General features: G+C 43.0%; 1 protein-coding gene across 1 annotated transcript in view; it reads left to right on the top strand.

Annotated features, from left to right (window-relative positions):
* txnrd3 (thioredoxin reductase 3) overlaps positions 1-20,100 on the top strand; it is a 73,374-nt gene extending 53,274 nt beyond the window's left edge. Inside the window, exons 12-16 of the mRNA XM_060835323.1 lie at positions 7,696-7,852; positions 8,422-8,529; positions 17,155-17,250; positions 17,748-17,882; positions 18,558-20,100. Of these exons, the coding sequence (XP_060691306.1) occupies positions 7,696-7,852; positions 8,422-8,529; positions 17,155-17,250; positions 17,748-17,882; positions 18,558-18,623 (562 nt within the window). The 3' untranslated portion in view covers positions 18,624-20,100. The remainder of the gene's footprint in view (positions 1-7,695; positions 7,853-8,421; positions 8,530-17,154; positions 17,251-17,747; positions 17,883-18,557) is intronic.
* The last annotated feature ends 529 nt before the right edge of the window (positions 20,101-20,629 follow it).

The following is a 20,629-nucleotide window of genomic DNA, read 5'->3' as shown; positions in this document are numbered from 1 at the left end:
AGTCTTTCAGTATGTTTAAGGTAGAGTTTGATAGATTTCTGAATGTTAATATCATACAGGGTTATGGTAATGAGGTGACTAAATGGCACTGAAGTGTTTAATCAGTCACAGTTATAGAATCTAGAACATTACAGCGCAGTACAGGCCCTTCAGCTCTCGATGTTGCGCCGACCTGTCATACCAATCTGAAGCCCATCTAACCTACTCTATTCCATGTCACTATCCACAATTCCACTGATCTTCGTGTCGTCTGCAAATTTACTAACACACCCTTCTACACCCTCATCCAGGTCATTTATAAAAATGACAAACAGCAGTGGACCCAACACCGACCCTTGCGGTACACCACTCTTAACTGGACTCCAGGGTGAACATTTCCCATTAATCACCAATCTCTGTCGTCTTTCAGCAAGCCAATTACTGATCCAAACTGCTATATCTCCCACAATCCCATTCCTCTATATTTTGTGCAATAGACTAATGTGGGGAACCTTATTGAACGCCTTGCTGAAATCCATATACACCACATCAACCGGTTTACTCTCATCTACCTGTTTGGTCACCTTCTCAAAGAACTCAATAAGGTTTGTAAGGCGCGACCTACCCTTCACAACACCATGCTGATTATCCCGAATCAAATTATTCTTTTCTAGATGATGATAAATCCTATCTCTTACAACCTTTTCCAACACTTTACCAACAACTGAAGTAAGGCTCACTGGTCTATAATTACCAGGGTTGTGTCTACTCCCCTTCTTGAACAGGGGAACCACATTTGCTATCCTCCAGTCTTCTGGTACTATTCCTGTAGACAATGATGGTTTAAAGATCAATGTCAAAGGCTCGACAGTCTCCTCCCTGGCTTCCCAAAGGATCCTAGAATAAATCTCTTCCGGCTCAGGGGATTTATCTATTTTCACACTCTGCAGGATTTCTAATACCTCTTCCTTGTGAACCTCAATCCCACCTAGTCTAGTAGTCTGTATCTCAGTATTCTCCTTGACAACATTGTCGTTTTCTAGAGTGAATACTATCGAAAAATATTCATTTAGTGCTTCTCCGATGTCCTCTGACTCCACACACAACTTCCCACTACTATCCTTGATTAGCCCTAATCTTACTCGCGTCATTCTTTTAGTCCTTAAATACCTATAGAAAGCCTTAGGATTTACCCTGATCCTATCTGCCAACAACTTCTCATGTCTCCTTTTGGCTCTTCTGAACTCTTTCTTTAGGTCTTTCTTGGCTACCTTGTAATCCTCAAGCGCCCCAACTGAGCCTTCACATCTTATCCTAACATAAGCTGCCTCCTTCTTCTTGACCAGAGATTCCACTTCCTTCGTAAACCATGTCTCCCGCGCTCTACAGCTTCCTCCCTGTCTGACAGATACATACTTATCTAGGGCACTCAGGAGCTTTTCCTTGAATAAGCTCCACATTTCTAATGTGCCCATCCCCTGCAGTTTCCTTCCCCATCCTATGCTTCCTAAGTCTTGCCTAATCGCATCGTAATTGTCTTTCCCCCAGCTGTAACTCTTGCCCAGTGGTATACACCTATCCCTTTCTATCACTAATGTAAACGTAAAAAATTTGCAATCGCTATCACCAAAATGCTCACCTACTTCCAAGTCTAACACCTGGTCGGGCTCATTACCCAGTACCAAATCTAATGTGGCTTCACCCCTTGTTGGAGTGTCTACATACTGTGTCAGGAAGCCCTCCTGCACACAATGGACAAAAACTGACCCATCTATAGTACTCCTACGATAGTGTTCCCAGTCAATATTTGGAAAGTTGAAGTCCCCCATGACAACTACCCTATTTCTCTCACTCCTATTGAGAATCATAGAGTCTTACAGATGTACAGCATGGAAACACGCTTTGGTCCAATCCATCCATGCCAACCAGATATCCCAACTCAATCTAGTCCCACCTGCCAGAACCTGGTCCATATCCCTTCAAACCCTTCCTATTTATATACCCATCCAAATGCCTCTTAAATGTTGTAATTGTACCAGCCTCCACCACATCCTCTGGCAGCTCATTCCATACGCGTACCATCCTCTGTGTGAAAAAGTTGCCCCTTAGGTCTCTTTTATATCCTTCCCCTTTCACCTTAAACCTATGCCCTCTAGTTCTGGACTCCCTGACCCCAGGGAAAAGACTTTGTCTATTTATCCTATCCATGCCCCTCATACTTGTAAACCTCTATAAGGTCACCCCTCAGCCTCCGATGCTCCAAGGAAAACAGCCCCAGCCTGTTCAGCCTCTCCCTGTAGCTCAGATCCTCCAACCCTGGCAACATCCTTGTAAATCTTTTCTGAACCCTTTCAAGTTTCACAACATCTTTCCGATAGGAAGGAGACCAGAATTGCACGCAATATTCCAACAGTGGCCTAACCAATGTCCTGTACAGCCGCAACATGACCTCCCAACTCCTGTACTCAATACTCTGACCAATAAAGGAAAGCATACCAAACGCCGCTTTCACTATCCTATCTACCTGCGACTTCATTTTCAAGGAGCTATGAACCTGCACTCCAAGGTGTCTTTGTTCAGCAACACTACCTAGGACCTTACCATTAAGTGTATAAGTCCTGCTAAGATTTGCTTTCCCAAAATGCAGCACCTCGCATTTATCTGAATTAAAATCCATCTGCCAGTTCTCAGCGCATTGGCCCATCTGATCCAGATCCTGTTGTAATCTGAGGAAACTCTCTTCGCTGTCCACTACACCTCCAATTTTGGTGTTATCTGCAAACTTACTAACTGTACCTCTTATGCTCGCATCCAAATCATTCATGTAAATGAGGACCCAGCACTGATCCATGTGGCACTCCACTGGTCACAAGCCTCCAGTCTGAAAAACAACCCTCCTCCATTACTCTCATCTTTGCTATCTTTTCCTCTCCTTTCCTGTTTCTGACCTCAGCCTATACTATCTCAGTTGATGAGTCCCCTAACATCCTTTCTGCAACTGCGATACTGTCCTTGACCAACAATGCCACACCTCCCCCTCTTTTACCAGCTTCTTTGTTCTTACTGAAACATCTAAATCCTGGAACCTGCAACAACATTCCTGTCCCTGCTCTATCCATGTCTCTGAAATGGCCACATCAAAGTCCCAGGTACCAACTCACGCTGCAAGTTCATCCACCTTATTCTGGATGCTCCTGGCATTGAAGTAGACATACTTCAAACCACGTTCTTGCTTGCCAGTGCCATCTTGTGTCCCTGAAATTTGATTTTAGACCTCCCTACACTCAACCTTTTCTATACTCGAACTACAGTTTTGGTTCTCATCCCCCTGCTGGATTAGTTTAAATCCAGGAGAAAGTGAGGAGTGCAGATGCTGGAGATCAGAGCTGAAAATGTGTTGCTGGAAAAGCGCAGCAGGTCAGGCAGCATCCGAGGAGCAGGAGAATCGAGGTTTTGGGCATTCAACGTTCCTGAAGAAAGGCGTATGCCCGAAATGTTGATTCTCCTGCTCCTTGAATGCTGCCTGACCTGCTGCGCTTTTCCAGCAACACATTTTTCAGCTTAGTTTAAACCCACCCCAATAGCCTTAGCGAATCCCCCCCCCCCCCCCCCCCCCCCCCCCCCCGAGGATATTGGTACCCCTCTGGTTCAAATGAAGACCATCCTGCTTGTAGAGGTCCCACCTACCCCAAAAAGAACCCCAATTATCCAAGAATCCAAAACCCTCCCTCCTACACCATCCCTGTAGCCACGTGTACAACTCCCTTTCTCTCCCTATTCCTCACTTCACTAGCACGTGGCCCGGGCAACAAGCCAGAGACCAGCTTTCATCCCAGCTCCCTGAATTTCTGCCTTAAATCCCCATCTCTCTTCCTACCTATGTCATTGGAGCCTATGTGGACTACGACTTGGAGCTGCTCCCCCTCCCTCTTAAGGATCCCAAAAACACGATCAGAGACATCACGAGCCCTGGCACCTGGGAGGCAACACGCCAACCGTGAGAGTGTCTCGCCCCCACAGAACCTCCTATCTGTCCCCCTAACAATGGAGTCCCCAGTGACTATTGCTCTGCTCCCCTTCGGAGCAGCAGGAACAGACTCTGTGCCAGAGCCCTGTACCCCACTGCTTTCCCTTGGTAAGTCGTCCCCTCCAACAGTATCCAAAACGGTATACTTATTGTTGAGGGGAATGGCCACAGGGGATCCCTGCACTGCCTGCTGGTTCCCTTTCCGTCCTCGTCCCCTGACTGTAACTCATCTGCCTTTTTCTTGTACCTGAGGAGTGACTGCCTCCCTGTAACTCCTCTTATTAACCTCCTCTGCTTCCCGAATGATCCGAAGTTCATCCAGCTCTTGCTCCAGTTCCCTAACGCAGTTTTCGAGGAGCTGGAGTTGGGTGCACTTCCTGCAGATGTAGTCAGCAGGGACACGAGTGGTGACCCTTACCTCCCACATTCTGCAGGAGGAACATTCAACTGCCCTCACCTCCATTCCCACGATTCTAATTCCCAAAGAGACTGTTGAAAAAATAAGGAATAAAAAATAAACTCATTACCTTACCAATCTGGCGCATAAAACTTTTTTTTTGGTAAGAGGAGGAGGATGGGTGGGAGACACTACGCGAGTAGTGTTTCGGGTAATGCAACCATACAAATATATGACTTCCCAGAAGTCCTTCGCTCCTCCCTCGCACCTCTCAGCAAATGGAGGCCCAACTTGCGAGGTAAGTCCCTTTTAACGTGGGAAAACTCACCCTTCCCGGCGGCCCTCACTTCACCACTCCTCTCCTCGCCACTCTGAATTTGCCCTGTCATTTTGCCAATCGGCTGAGTGGCCTACTGATCCTGTATAATAAATGAAGCAATCTCACCTGGTTTCAGATTTTGCTGGACAGCTGTAGTTCTTGTGCAAGGGTTGTTGATGTAGTTGCATTCAAATTTCATTGAAGAAAAGTAGGTGTTGGAGGGCTGAATGAGAAGAAGCAGTGCTTTTAGGACAGTTTTAGGATTTTGACTTGGTACTATGAAAGGAATGACAGTATACTTCCAAGTAAGGGTGGTGTATGGTTTGAAATAAAAGTAGTTAAATTGTTCAAAGTTTGTGAGAAGATTTGTAGCTCGGGTGCTCGTTGTTGTGGTTCTGTTCGCCGAGCTGGGAGTTTTTCTTGCCAACGTTTCGTCCCCTTTCTAGGTGACATCTTCAGTGCTTGGGTGCCTCCTGTGAAGCACTTCTGTGCTGATTCCTCCGGCATTTATACTGGTTTGAATCTGCCGCTTCCGGTTGTCAGTCGCTGTCTGTTGCAGTGGCCGGTATATAGGGTCTAGGTCGATGTGTCTGTTGATAGAATTCGTGGATGAGTGCCATGCTTCTAGGAATTCCCTGGCTGTTCTCTGTTTGGCCTGCCCTTTAATAGTGGCGTTGTCCCAATCGAATTCATGTTGTTTGTCATCTTGAGTGTATGGCTACTAGGGATAGCTGGTCATGTCGTTTCGTGGCTAGTTGATGTTCGTGGATGCAGGTTGTTAGCTGTCTTCCTGTTTGTCCTATGTAATGTTTTGTGCAGTCCTTGCATGGGATTTTGTGGTTGTCCTTTTCTTCCCCCCTCGTGAATCGGATTCCTGTGAGTGTGGCGTTGATGATCCGGTGTGTGTTCTCTATTTCTGTGTTTTTAATGATTACAAAGGTGTTGTCCACGTATCTGACCCAGAGTTTGGGTTGTAATTGCGTTAAAACTGTTTTTTCTAACCTTTGCATTACTGCAACCAGCTCCCATTCCTGGACGTGATGGTACAAAGAACACCAAACGGAGAATTCACCACGAAGGTATACAGAAAAGCCACACACACAGACCAAGTCCTGGACTATGAAAGCAACTACCCCAACACACACAGACGAAGTTGCATCAGGACATTATTCAAAAGGGCCACAACACACTGCAGCACACTTGAACTAAAAAAAGAGGAAGAAGAACACCTATACAAGGTATTCAACAAAAACGGATACCCGTGCAATTTCATCAACAGATGCCGCAGGGAAAGACAACGAAATGAAGACATGCCACAACCCAAAGGACTGGCCACACTCCCATACATCAGGAGCATTTCTGAACTGACAGCCAGACTGCTGCGACCACTAGGACTCATAACAGCACACAAACCAACAGCCACCCTCAGACAACAACTCACCAGGACAAAGGACCCGATACCCAGCATGAGCAAAACCAACGTAGTGTACAAAATCCCATGCAAGGACTGCACAAAACACTACATAGGACAAACAGGAAGACAGCTAATAACCCGCATCCACGAACATCAACTAGCCACGAAACGACACGACCAGCTATCCCTAGTAGCCATACACTCAGATGACAAACAGCATGAATTCGATTGGGACAGCACCACTATTATAGGGCAGGCCAAACAGAACAGCCAGGGAATTCCTAGAAGCATGGCACTCATCCACGAATTCTATCAACATACACATCGACCTAGACCCTATATACCGGCCACTGCAACGGACAGCGACTGATAACCAGAAGCGGCAGATTCAAGCCAGGATAAATGCCGGAGGAATCAGCACAGAAGTGCTTCACAGGAAGCTCCCAAGCACTGAAGATGTCACCTAGAAAGGGGACGAAACGTTTGCAAGAAAAACTCCCAGCTCGGCGAGTAGTTAAATTGTTCTCTGCCCCTTGAGTATCTGATGTCTTGACATCTGTATGTACCTCTTCTTATAGAAAAAGGATGCTTATGGATCAGTTAATATTGTTGAAAAGTGTGCCTCAAGCTAGGTTAGGTTGTTGTACTTGTTGGAGTGATGTAGTTTTTGTTGCCAGCTTTTTACCTTGAAGGTAATTTTAGTATAATCTATACCCAGTGCAAATAAATGTGAATTTAACATTAACTACTTATAAGTGGAATCTAATCACCAATCTTAATATATTGGCTGCAAAACACTTCAGTCTATGTTGAGTGCACCTGAAGGTTTGGGGCTGGAGCTTCTCTGGTCAAATAGTAATTTTTTTTATTCTTGGTGCTGCTGCATCATCCATTAAAAATTTTAGTTTGTCTGAACCAGGTAGAGTGGAACTCCATTATTTCTGACTTTCAGGTGTTATTTCAAGACTGCTTGACCTCTTCCTTTTTGAAGGATTAACCTAGAGTTTTCAGCAAACTCTGAACATTTACCACATTACAATTGAACAGTAATGTGAATTCCTTATTCGCAATAATTATGCTGATGTGGGTTGGAAGCTGAGAAATTTAGTCTTTAAACAATGACTAGTCAACATATCTAATTATTTGATCTGGAATATTTATGAAAATTCTGTTCTAATTTTGTTCTGTATCTGTGGTACCATTTTATCTCCTTGGAAATATTTTTGCTGACTTTGTCAAAGCAGACTCCATAACTCTGGCCTTTTTTAAGTACCTACCGTATTTCGTTGGACTTGTTGGTCATTTGATTTACAAGCTAATTATTCACTCTCTAAATTCTCCTTTATATTCAATGAGCACCAGAATTTTTTTTCCAAAGCTATAAATGGCTGAAGTTCTAATATTTGTAATGGACTTTGACATGAGTAAAGCTGGAAGGTTGCTTCTTATTAATGGAGTGTCATAAAATCATATTGCAGGCTATTGGCTCAAATATTTAATTTTATCTAGCTTGAAAATAAGATTTCTTTTGCAATAGTTTTATTTTGATGTATTATTAGAAATGGGAAAATCTTGGTGGATAATGAAGAAAGGAGCAACATACCATACATCTTTGGTATAGGAGATGTCATTGACGGCAAGCCAGAACTCACACCTGTTGCTATTCAGGCTGGGAAGTTGCTAGCTCGCAGACTCTACTCAAGTTCTTCTGTGAAGGTAAGGAATAAGCCATTCATTCTCATGAGTCTGTTACACCATCATTAAGATTGTGCCTGACCTGACCTACACTGTTTTCCTGCTTGTGTTCCATTACTCTTGACTCCCTTGTGAGATACACAAAACCAGCATGCTTTGAGTGGCTATCCCAGTGGTATTTTTGGGAAAGCCAAATAAGCTGGAAGATTCTGAACACATCTGAAGGCATAGTTATCAGTCATAAGGGCTCCTCTCGGAAGGAAGAAGGTGTCAATTCATGGTTCTTGCTCCTCATCTGTTATCAGATGATGCTTGGTAGGAAGTACCAATGTTTGGACCTTACGTGAAATGAAATGTGTCAGGCTGTGCTCACCAGCCTGATAACTCCCTAAGATAATTGTCAAAAGTATTTTTATCATCCTAGGTTTTTAGCTGCTTTTATTTTGCAAGATTATATGTTTATCAATTTGTATTTTCCTTATAATCAAGGTATAAACAAGTGATACAACTTGAATATTGTAACATTCACCTTGAACACATTTAAATATTGCAAGTACTGTCAATTCTATTGATAGTAATTTATTTTTCAGTGTGACTATGTCAATGTATGCACGACAGTCTTTACACCTTTGGAGTATGGATGTTGTGGATTGTCTGAGGAAAATGCGATAGCACTTTATGGAGAAGAACATATAGAGGTATGGACTTGTTTAGTGTTGAATTAAATGGAGACATTTTAAAAATCGCAAGCTGAATGGAATTATTCCTCCCATAAGAGCCTTTGTTGTTGAAGTGTCAGTTATTTGTTTGTTAAAAGCTGATCATTGGCAGATTCAGATTCTGTACTTTGGATGCCATTGACTATTGTGTAAGCTGATGTAATCATTGGTACTTGAACTTACTTGTGCCTAATAGAACTTTAATTTCTTTGTTCTTCAAATATGAAACATAGTTTACTTCTGTCTATGCCAGTGTATTAACTTTGACTGTTTATAAAAGTAATGGGTCACTGAATGATCTCACACTCATGTGTTTTTGTCCAAAGCATGAACAAAAGCGGAGCAGGTAAGGGTTGTTTGGCGGTGTCTCGTTGTAGATGTGGTTACGTTTTTTATTAATGGTTTAAATTTAAAAATTTTTTTTTGAAAAGCGCGGAGCAGACCCGGAAACTGTAGCGCAAGCTTACCTGGGTAGGTTTTTCCTATAAAGACGCGCAGCTCCAAGGCATAGGCCTCTCTCTCGGCGGAGCAGGTAAGGGCTGTTTAGCGGTGTCTCGTTGTAGACGTGGTTACGTTTTTTTTAACGGTTTAAATTTAAAAGTTTTTTTTTAAAAAGCGCGGAGCGGACCCAGAAGCTGGTGTAGCGCAAGCTTACCTGGGTAGGTTTTTCCTAAAAAGGCGCGCAGGAGAGGAACCCGAGGCACTAAGGGCAGTGCCTCCCACCCGCCCTCCTCCTCTAACCTAATAATAAGACCCGTTGTGGTAACCAGGTAAGTGCTGCATTTTGCTTGTTCTATTCTTTAGACCTAGCTTTTTTTAAAGGTTACTTTTAGAGGGATGGCAGTGAAGGCAGTGCAATGTTCCTCTTGCAACATGTTTGAGGTGAGGGATGCCATAGTCGTCCCTGCTGATTACACTCGCAGGAAGTGCACCCATCTTCAGCTCCTCCAAGACCGTGTTAGGGAATTGGAGCTGGAGTTGGATGAACTTAGGATCATTCGGGGGGCAGAGGGGGTCATAGATCGGAGCTTTAGGGAAGTAGTAACTCCAAAGATTGCAGACAGATGGGTGACAGTGAGGGCGACTGGGAGGAAGCAGCCAGTGCCGGGACCCCCTGCGGTTGTTCCCCTCAACAACAAGTATACCGTTTTGGATACTTGTTGGGGGGACGACTTACCAGGGGTAAGCAATGGGGTTCAGGCCTCTGGCACAGAGCCTGTCCCCACTGCTCAGAAGGGAAGGGTGGAGAAGAGCAGAGCAATAGTTATTGGGGACTCGATAGTTTGGGGCACAGTTAGGCGGTTTTGTGGGGGCGAGAGAGACTCACGATTGGTATGTTGCCTCCCAGGTGCAAGGGTACGTGACGTCTCTGATCATGTTTTCTGGGCCCTTAAGTGGGAAGGGGAGCAGCCCGAAGTCGTGGTCCACATTGGCACCAACGACATAGGTAGGAAGAGGAATGAGGATGTTAGGCAGGCTTTCAGGGAGCTAGGTTGTAAGCTCAGAGTTAGAACAAACAGAGTTGTTGTCTCTGGTTTATTACCCGTGCCACGTGATAGAGAGTCGAGGAATAGGGAGAGAGAACAGTTAAATGCGTGGCTACAGGGATGGTGCAGGAGGGAGGGATTCCGGTATCTGGATAACTGGGGTTCTTTCTGGGGAAGTTGGGACCTCTATAAACAGGATGGTCTACACCTGAACCTGAGGGGCACCAGTATCCTTGGGGGGAGGTTTGCTAGTGCTCTTTGGGGGGGTTTAAGCGAACTCTGCAGGGGCATGGGAACCTAGACGGTAGCTTTAGGGTGCAGGACCTGGAGTGTAGGGAGGTTAGGAACATGGCATCAATCTCGAAGGAGGGTGCCTGTAAACAGGAAGGTGGCTTGAAGTGTGTATACTTCAATGCGAGAAGTATACGAAATAAGGTAGGTGAACTTGCAGCGTGGGTTGGTACCTGGGATTTCGATGTTGTGGCTATTACGGAGACATGGGTAGAACAGGGACAGGAATGGCTGTTGCAGGTTCCAGGGTTTAAATGTTTTAGTAGGGTCAGAGATGGGGGTAAAAGAGGGGGAGGTGTGGCATTGCTTGTCAAGGATGGTATTACAGTGGTGGAAAGGACGATGGATGAATACTCGCCATCTGAGGTAGTTTGGGCTGAGGTTAGAAATAGGAAAGGTGAGGTCACCCTGTTAGGAGTTTTCTACAGGCCTCCTAATAGTCCAAGAGACGTAGAAGAAAGTATTGCGAGGATGATTCAGGAGAAGAGTGAAAGTAGTAGGGGGTTGTTATGGGGGACTTTAACTTTCCAGATATTGACTGGGAAAGCTATAGCTCGAGTATGTTAGATGGGTCGGTGTTTGTCCAATGTGTGCAGGAGGGTTTCCTGACACAATATGTAGACAGGCCAACAAGAGGTGAGGCCATACTGGATTTGGTTCTGGGTAACGAACCAGGCCAGGTGTTAGAATTGGAGGTAGGTGAGCACTTCGGGGACAGTGACCACAATTCGGTGACTTTTACTCTAGTGATGGAGAGGGATAAGTGTGCACTGCAGAGCAAGAGTTATAGCTGGGGGCAGGGATATTATGATGCGGTGAGGCATGACTTAGGATGCGTGGCTTGGAAAAGTAGGCTTCAAGGGAACAGCACAATCGATATGTGGAGCTTGTTCAAGGAGCAACTATTGAGTGTCCTTGATAAGTATGTACCAGTCAGGCAGGGAGGAAAGGGTCATGTGAGGGAGCCGTGGTTTAATAAGGAATTGGAATCCCTTGTTAAAGGGAAGAGGGCGGCCTATGTAAAGATGAGGCATGAAGGTTCAATTGGGGCAATTGAGAGTTATAAGGTAGCCAGGAAGGATCTAAAGAGAGAGCTAAGAGCAGCGAGAAGGGGACATGAAAAGTCCTTGGTTGGTAGGATTAGGGAAAACCCAAAGGCTTTCTATAGGTATGTCAGGAATAAAAGAGTGACTAGGGTAGGAAAAGGTCCAGTCAAGGATAGTAGTGGGAAGTTGTGCATGGTGGCTGAAGAGATTGGGGAGACACTGAATGAATACTTTTCGTCAGTATTCACTCAGGAACAGGACATTGTTGCCGATGTGAATATCGAGTCACAATTAATTAGAATGGATGGCTTTGAGGTATGTAGGGAAGAGGTGTTGGAAATTCTGGAAAGGGTGAAAATAGATAAGTCCCCTGGGCTTGATGGCATTTATTCTAGGATTCTCTGGGAAGCAAGGGAGGAGATTGCAGAGCCATTGGCCTTGATTTTTATGTCCTCATTGTCTACAGGAATAGTGCCAGAAGACTGGAGGATAGCAAATGTGGTTCCCTTGTTCAAGAAAGGGTGTAGGGATAACCCTAGTAACTATTGGCTGGTGAGTCTCACTTCTGTTGTGGCCAAAGTCTTAGAGAGAATTGTAAGGGATAGGATTTATGAACATCTGGATAGGAATAATGTGATCAAGGATAGTCAGCATGGTTTTGTGAAGGGCAGGTCGTGCCTCACAAACCTTATTGAATTCTTTGAGAAGGTGACTAAGGAGGTGGACGAGGGTAAAGCGGTAGATGTGGTGTATATGGATTTTAGTAAGGCGTTTGATAAGGTTCGCCATGGTAGGCTACTGCAAAAATTACGGAGGTATGGCATTGAGGGTGCATTAAAGGTTTGGATTAGGAATTGGCTGGCTGGAAGAAGACAGAGCGTAGTAGTTGATGGTAAAGGTTCATCTTGGAGTGCAGTTACTAGCGGTGTTCCGCAAGGATCTGTTTTGGGACCATTGCTGTTTGTCATTTTTATAAATGACCTGGAGGAGGGGCTAGAAGGTTGGGTGAGCAAGTTTGCAGATGATACAAAAGTCGGTGGAGCTGTTGACAGTGAGGAAGGATGTGGCAGGTTGCAGTGGGATATAGCTAAGCTGCAGAGCTGGGCAGAAAGGTGGCAAATGGAGTTCAATGTAGGTAAGTGTGAAGTGATTCACTTTGGTAAGAGTAACAAGAAGATGGAGTACTGGGCTAATGGTCGGATGCTTGGTAGTGTGGATGAGCAGAGGGATCTTGGTGTCCACGTACAAAGATCTCTGAAAGTTGCCACCCAGGTAAATAATGCTGTGAAGAAGGCATATGGCGTACTGGCTTTTATTGGTAGAGGAATTGAGTTCCGGAGTCCTGAGGTCATGTTGCAGTTGTATAAGACTCTGGTGCGGCCGCATCTGGAGTATTGTGTGCAGTTTTGGTCGCCATACTATAGGAAGGATGTGGAGGCACTGGAACGGGTGCAGAGGAGGTTTACCAGGATGTTGCCTGGTATGGTAGGAAGATCGTATGAGGAAAGGCTGAGGCACTTGGGGCTGTTTTCATTGGAGAAAAGAAGGTTTAGGGGTGACTTGATAGAGGTGTACAAGATGATTAGGGGTTTAGATAGGGTTGACAATGAGAACCTTTTTCCACGTATGGAGTCAGCTATTACGAGGGGGCATAGCTTTAAATTAAGGGGAGGTAGGTATAGGACAGATGTTAGGGGTAGATTCTTTACTCAGCGAGTCATGAGTTCATGGAATGCCCTGCCAGTAGCAGTGGTGGACTCTCCCTCTTTATGGGCATTTAAACGGGCATTGGATTGGCATATGGAGGATAGTGGGCTAGTGTAGGTTAGGTGGGCTTGGGTTGACGCAACATCGAGGGCCAAAGGGCCTGTACTGCGCTGTATTTTTCTATGTTCTATAAAACTGACATCTCTTTTACATGTATAGTAAATGTCTGTTGCACCTGGAGTACTAAAGGAAGATGGCATGCTGAGTTTATCCAGAACATGAAACTGGCTGTCTTAGAATTCTCATCCCACCCTTTCATTCTGTTTGAAATTATGGATATAATGTGTCCAACCTAAATTTGCTTTGGTTGATCAAATCCTGGGATTGGGGCATAGAGGTTCAACTGACCAGTAGGTTTCCAATAAAACAGAGCTATGAATATGATCAATGAATGTACTATAATATGTCTTTATACAAAACCTCAAGGGTAAGTGAAAGTAAAATATTACAGATGTTAGAAAACTGAAACAAACAGAATGCTGGAGAAACTTGAGTCTGTCAGCATCTGTTGAGAGAGAAACGGTTAATGGAACTTCAGAAGTCACCATACTGGAATCAATGTTAACTCTGTTTCTCTCTTCACAACTGCCTCAAGCTTAAATGTTTTCCTCACATGGTATGACATTTGACTTCGCACCGAAGGGTTGTGCTATTGTTAGTAGACCTTAAATGTTTAATTATTCTGATCTACTGTTAAGTTGAACACTGGTATTAGCAAAACATGTGTTATGGAGGTCTGTCAGGAAGAATCAGGGACATGATCTCCATTCACTTGGTCTGTATTCCTGAACTTTGGATTGTCCAATGATTCCAATATATATATATGAATGCAAACTGAAAACAAGTAGTTATTCAGTAGTTATGTTCCTGTTGGTTGAATAAGCTGATGAGACTTGTGATTTAGACTCCCAAGAGGGATACTGTTTTAGGTGGGGTTGAAATGTTGCCTGTTATATGTTTGGAACTCCTGTACGGTGCTGACTTAAATTTATTCTATTGACTTCCCTCTTCTGCACTTTATATACTCCAGTTTTCACTGTGAAGGTATTAATATAATGCCTTCATTTCCCCCCTAAAATAGGTTGACAGCAATCAAAAATGAGGATTATTGTGTGAAAAAGGCAAACATACATTTTAAAAGGTTTTCTTGACAGCTACCAAACATTGTGTAAATTAAAGACATGCCTATATCTCCTGCAATGCTTGGAATCAGCACTCCTTAAATGATTGTTTAAAAAGTTGACCAGTGCTAAATTAAGTCTGTAACCCTGAGAATTTTGGCAGGGACATTCTTGGCAATTTTGTATGTTTGATAACACTTCAGTACTGCATACTTTCTTCTGACTTCCCCACCTCTGCTAAAGTATTTGTTTGTTATATGCTATCTCTCCCTAAGGAGGTAAAACCAGGACCTGAACTTTGACCATTTCTTTTCAATAGCTGTTGAAAAGTGTGGTGATGGAAAAACACAGCAAGTCAGGCAATATCCAAGGAGCAGGAGAATTCAGGCATGAGCCCTTCATCAGGAATGTTAAATAGCTGCCTGTTCTGCAGTTGTGTTGGAACAGCTTTTGAAAATTTGGTGAAATAGCAAATTAGTTAATTTATTCTATTTATTTCTGTCTCTCTAGCCTGGTGTGGTTGAAATTATATGCAAGTCTGAATGTTGTCATTCTGGCAAAGAAGGTTTCAGTTTAAGTACTGGGTTAGACCAGCGCTCTAGTACCTACAGGCAAGGACATGAGTGTTGCAAAGCTTCCTGTAACTAAGTGCTCATTCTTGTTTGCGGATTACAATTTTTGGAGCCAAAGAATTTGGGTGGGTTGAAAATCTGAGCCTTAAGGGTTTGGTTTGCTTTTGGTTTAGGCAGTAGCTTTCTGAAGGGAGGACAGAAGGATTGGATCAATTTTATGAGAGAGGAGTTGGGGATTGAGTATTTTGTGTTGAGTGCATCGTCGGTTTCTCAAAGGTAACCATTTTTTCGCAGTGAGCAATGGAAGATATTGCTTGGCACCGAGGATTATGTGGCAGAGTGAAATTGGAGGTGTAAGTAATGATCTTTATGTTGGAGTGATTCTGGAATAAATCTGGTTTAGTTTTGGAATAGTTGCATAGTTTTAGTGCTCTGCTTGCCCCCGTATGGCTGGGGAGGGGACTGAACTTAAGGCACTGTTGCTTTGATCTTCATTATGTTTACCTGGAGGAAACTGCAATTCATCCACGATTGAATATAGCACGAGTTGTTTGCTGATGCAGAACAGAAGATGGGAATGACCAAGAGAGACTGAGCTGGATGTGTCACCGATTTATGTGAAAATAGATCTGTCTTTGGGTGACACCAAAGGAGTATTTAATTAAAGTGAGTGTAAGGACTGATGCCAGAGATTTATAAAGCATGGGAAGGGGAAACCGCAGATGGAGATGCATTAACCATGACAATGAAGAAGAAAGAGGAGTCCCACTGAGGTGGAACGATGAAAAAAGTTGCATTGGAAGACCACAGATGGCAGAAAGGGCAGGGAGAGATTTCCAGTTCAAAGAATCATTCTTTGCAATGACTGGAGATTTTTAGAAAGATAGAGATGAGTATGGTACCATAGAAAGGAGTTTTGACAGAACCAGGGGGACAGTTTATTTTCAACTGTCTGGAGATTAGGGTTAATTTTGTGAAAAGTTGACAGCGTCTTATGGACAAAAGAAGCTTGGAGAAGGCATGAGTGGCAATACCATAAAATAAATTAGAGGAAGATTTGTAGAAGTCAATCTTACTCAAAATCTTCCCAATTTGATTTGCATTGATGGAGGTGTTAAAGTCATCAGCAAGAGACTAGAGTTTATGTTGAGCATCAAAGACCCTCATTATTTTATCTGTGCTGAGCTGGAGGAAGCTGCTGTGTTTGAAGTGAAAGCATCCTGATAGTATGCATCAAGTGATGGAAGTAGTGAAGAGAGCATGTAGAAGCGATCTTTGTACTTGCGTTACTAAAAACAGTCGGAGTATTGCAATGTTGTGGGTAAAATTGCAACATGACTAAGCAAGGTCCATAAGACCATAAGACATAGGAGTGGAGGTAAGGCCATTCGGCCCATCGAGTCCACTACGCCATTCAATCATGGCTGATGGGCATTTCAACTCCACTTACCTGCATTCTCCCCGTAGCCCTTAATTCCTTGTGACATCAAGAATTTATCAATCTCGGCCTTGAAGCCATTTAGCGTCACGGCCTCCATTGCACTCCGCGGCAATGAATTCCACGAACCCACCACTCTCTGGCTGAAAAAATGTCTCCACATTTCTGTTCTGAATTTACCCCCTCTAATTCTAAGGCTGTGTCCACGGGTCCTAGTCTCCTCGCCTAACGGAAACAATTTCTTAGCGTCCACCCTTTCCAAGCCATGTATTATTTTGTAAGTTTCTATTAGATCTCCCCTTAACCTTCTAAACTCCAATGAATACAATCCCAGAATCCTCAGCAGTTCCTCGTATATTAAACCTGCCATTCCAGGGATCATCTGTGTGAATCTCCGCTGGACGTGCTGCAATGCCAGTATGTCCCTCCTGAGGTGTGGGGCCCAAAACTGGACATAGTACTCCAAATGGGGCCTAACCAGAGCTTTATAAAGGTTCAGTAGCACATCGCTGCTTTTATATTCCAACCCTCTTGAGATAAATGACAACATTGCATTCGCTTTCTTAATCACGGATTCAACCTGCATGTTTACCTTTAGAGAATCCTTCTGTATTGGTATATAAGAGTGCATTCTCAGAGTTTTTGGCAAACTTTGTCATAGTTTACTATTGCCACATCTTTCAAACTATATCAGTGATCAGCACCTTGGACACTTCACTATTTAAATAAGTGTCATCATTGAGGTTGTCCATGCTGCTGAATGACTACCCTTATTTCTAAGAATACTTCAACTTTTAAAAGAAAGCCATTTGTAGTAATTGTTCGGAATTGGAAGTTTTTATTCATGAAGTTTACGCTGAATATCCATCTTGTACATTTCAGGTGTATCACAGCATGTTCTGGCCACTGGAATGGACAGTACCAGGAAGGGATAAGAATGGCTGCTATGGCAAAGTGATATGTGCAAAACTGGATCATGTAAGTCGTCTTTGTTTGCCTAATATTTTCTCCTGAATTTATAGAAATGTTGCTGTATAATATTACTTTAAGCACTTGAAGGTAGCTGAGCAAATGTTTCCCCTTGTGGGAGAAACAAAACTGAGAGACCCTTATAAAATAAAGGGTCTCCTTTTAAAGCTGAAGTTTCAATTTTCTCTGAGGATCATTTGTCTTTTCAGTTCTCTACCCAGCGAGCAGGGTCACTGCTTATATTAAAAGTTGAGTTGATACACAAAGGAGTCAAGGATTTGGGAGGTCATGAAAATGGAGTTAAAGCTGCCATTAGCTCAGATGTGATTTTAGTGAATGGCAGAGCAGGCGTTAGGAGCCAAAGACTTATACCACCACCTGTTTCTTTGGTAATGTTGTAAGAAACATTACAAATAATCCCAGTTTTAAAGAGAAACCTTGGATAAAGTTGTAAACTTAACACATCTATTTTCAGCTCTGTTAAAATATCTTTCCTTCTGTTCTAGTATAGAGTGGTGGGATTCCATGTGCTTGGTCCGAATGCTGGGGAAATCACTCAAGGATTTGGTGCAGCAATGAAATGTGGCATGACCAAAGATCAGCTGAACAGTGTCATTGGCATACATCCAACCAATGCAGAAGTAAGACTTCGATTTTTGTCCTTTATCATTCACCGTCCTCTAACTCTCCTTTCTATTTTAAAATCATATTAGCTATTGTGTTACAAAGAAAAGTGAATTGCAAGTACATGATCCCTTTGTGGCTTACACTTCCCTGCTTATTTTCCCTTCTCTAGTTTGTGGTTTTACAAGTGCTAGTACCTACTTCAGCCTACTTCTTTTTCACTGGACTATTTTATTTTTGGTCTTACGAGAAGAAGCATCAACATAGCCTGGCCCTATCATCACTAGACATTCATATGCTTCACTTTCTCCAAGCAGAGTCTCTAGATAGCTTTCAATTAATCCACATTTCCAACCAAGTGGCAGAGTCAACTGCATTAGCAGAACTCATCAGCACTAAATTAAGGGATGACCATGCAACATTCAAATTTATGCTCAGTAATGATGCATGGTGCCATTTGTCATCAAGCCCTGAATGTCTTCGTAATAATATGTTTGTGTGAAAGATCAAGGTGTTGGTGCATGCGTTCGAGATCATTCAATAGGGTTACTTTACTGGAAATACTTTATCTTGTAGTGACTCGCACCTAATTCCCTGTGATGGATCATTGATCTTGAATAAAGTTATTTATCTTCTCTCCCTCTCCTCTTCCTGCAGTTATTAATTTCTCTTTTTCGTTGTTTTGGTTGCAGGTGTTCACCACCATGGAAATAACAAAACGCTCCGGTATAGACATTTCCAAAAAAGGAGGTTGCTGAGGTTAAACCCTGCTGTTGAAATGCTGCTGCCCTCTACATGCACCTTTTAGCTTTGTGGTTGACTAAACCTGTGTCTTTGTTCACTCAGGTAAAACAAACATAAACCACAACAGAAATATATATTTTTTAAAACAGCAAAGCTGCCTTGAAGCAACACCGAATTGTGCAACACCTTGAGTTTTACTCAGTGCCTGTCACAGCAGAGGATCAGTGTGCATGGGGCATGCAGATCAACAGTGGGGGGTAAACCTCAACTTTAAACTTTGACCCAAACCTGCTTGGAAGGGCATTGAAGAGAAATAGTGCCTCCTTGAAGTTTTGGCCCAGAAGCGGATTTGAGGTGGGCCATGACTGAAGACTAACAAGCAAGGTCTGGAACTTCTTTGTCCAATAAGATGACTACGCTTCCTTTTATCGGTGAGGCTTTAGTCTTGTGGAATAGTTTGAAGTCTCATCCTGTAATATTTACTGTACCTTGTTTCTTAAATGTATGTTGGGCTGCTGATGGAGGTGAGATGAATCTTTTTCTTTGTACATTGTAGGTAACTAGCATCATTGTACTCTGTTGGTAAGGTTTAAAACAAAATCAAGAACTTTTCTGTCAAGGAGCATGTCACATTTGATTCATATTTAAATTCTATACAATATCAATCTTAAGCCTTTTTCACCAAAAAAAAAGCACACAGATTATGTTTCAGGAAGCATAGGCCTAAATGTTTTTCTGTTTGGAGGAATTGCCTTATGTGTAACTGTCCACACTTTGCTAGCCTCTCCCTTATTTTCTAAACTGATTCTGTTAACTAAGTAAGCAACCACTGCTGACCAAACTTGATATGGTGTGGCTGTTCTGTTTTTACAAAAGGAAATGAGTGAGCATTGGTGGATCAGTAAACTCTTTTTCTCCACACGTAACTTTTAATCAAAATATATGTTGCTACATTGGGATTGGGAATTTTCATAAAGTGGGAAAATGTAATAATTTAAAACTTTTTCTTGTCTTGTGTGTCTGGCCTTCTGAATGAGAGAGAGCTGGACAGTCAGTCCAAAGATGTTGAAAGCATGTTATTTTTTAAAAGGAGTTCTAGCTGGTAGAAAGTTCAGAGCACTGCATTTCTGTACTTTCATGTGAAATGGCGTGTGTTTATCCAGCATCATTTCCTCATTGTTTTATTCCTCTTGCTCTTCACCCTTTTTTAAAATTTTGGAGCACTTAAACAAGTCTAGTTTGGATACACGTACTGTCACAATTTGTGCCTTTATATTGTTTATTTGGAAGCGACCATGCAGTGTTTGCTGTTTAAATGGGATTATTTTGCATCTGTTTTACAGTTGTTTATCATTGCCCATCTGACTAGAACTTGCAGTCACATTTGATTGTATTCAGCCTCTGAGCAGCACTAACTTGAACAATTCCATTGTGAACAAAGTTTGTTATCCAAAATGCATTTAATAAAAAATACCTGTGTAGAACTCAAAACAGTGTGCCTGAGGTTGTCTTCTTCATTGACAAGCCCTTGGGATTGAGAATGACCAAGTATTCCAATGCTGGATTTGTGCTCCTTCTAATGGCATCGTGGTGTTGGTCATGCTCAGTGGTCAGCTTCTTCATCTCCAGTTTGGGCATTCTTGGGACAAGAGCTTCCTAAGAATTGGAAGGATACTGGTATTTCTTTTCAGCGAAGCTTTGAGACATCGTTGAAGTGACTCCTCTGCCATCCTGACAACCGCATACCTTGATGGAACTGAGTGGGGGATTTGTTTTGTTAGGTATCTGATTGATGAGGTGCAATCAAAATGGTTAATTCATCACAACCACTGCCTCAATATTGGAAAAGGTGACTTGAAAGAGCACTGATATTGGAGTGCCTGTCCTGTCATGGAATTTATAGAGCAATCACTGGTGATACTTCCGAGATTGGAGGTATCTACAGTACGTTGTTCATGTCTCTGCATATGGAGGGCTAAGAAATATCCTTCTGTTCAGACAGCAAGATTTGGTTGGTATT

The sequence above is a fragment of the Hemiscyllium ocellatum genome, chromosome 14 (genome assembly GCF_020745735.1).
Source record: "Hemiscyllium ocellatum isolate sHemOce1 chromosome 14, sHemOce1.pat.X.cur, whole genome shotgun sequence".
Classification (NCBI taxonomy): domain Eukaryota; kingdom Metazoa; phylum Chordata; class Chondrichthyes; order Orectolobiformes; family Hemiscylliidae; genus Hemiscyllium; species Hemiscyllium ocellatum.
The sequence above is the reverse complement of the archived record's forward strand: the minus strand, read 5'-3'. Positions and strand labels throughout refer to the sequence as shown.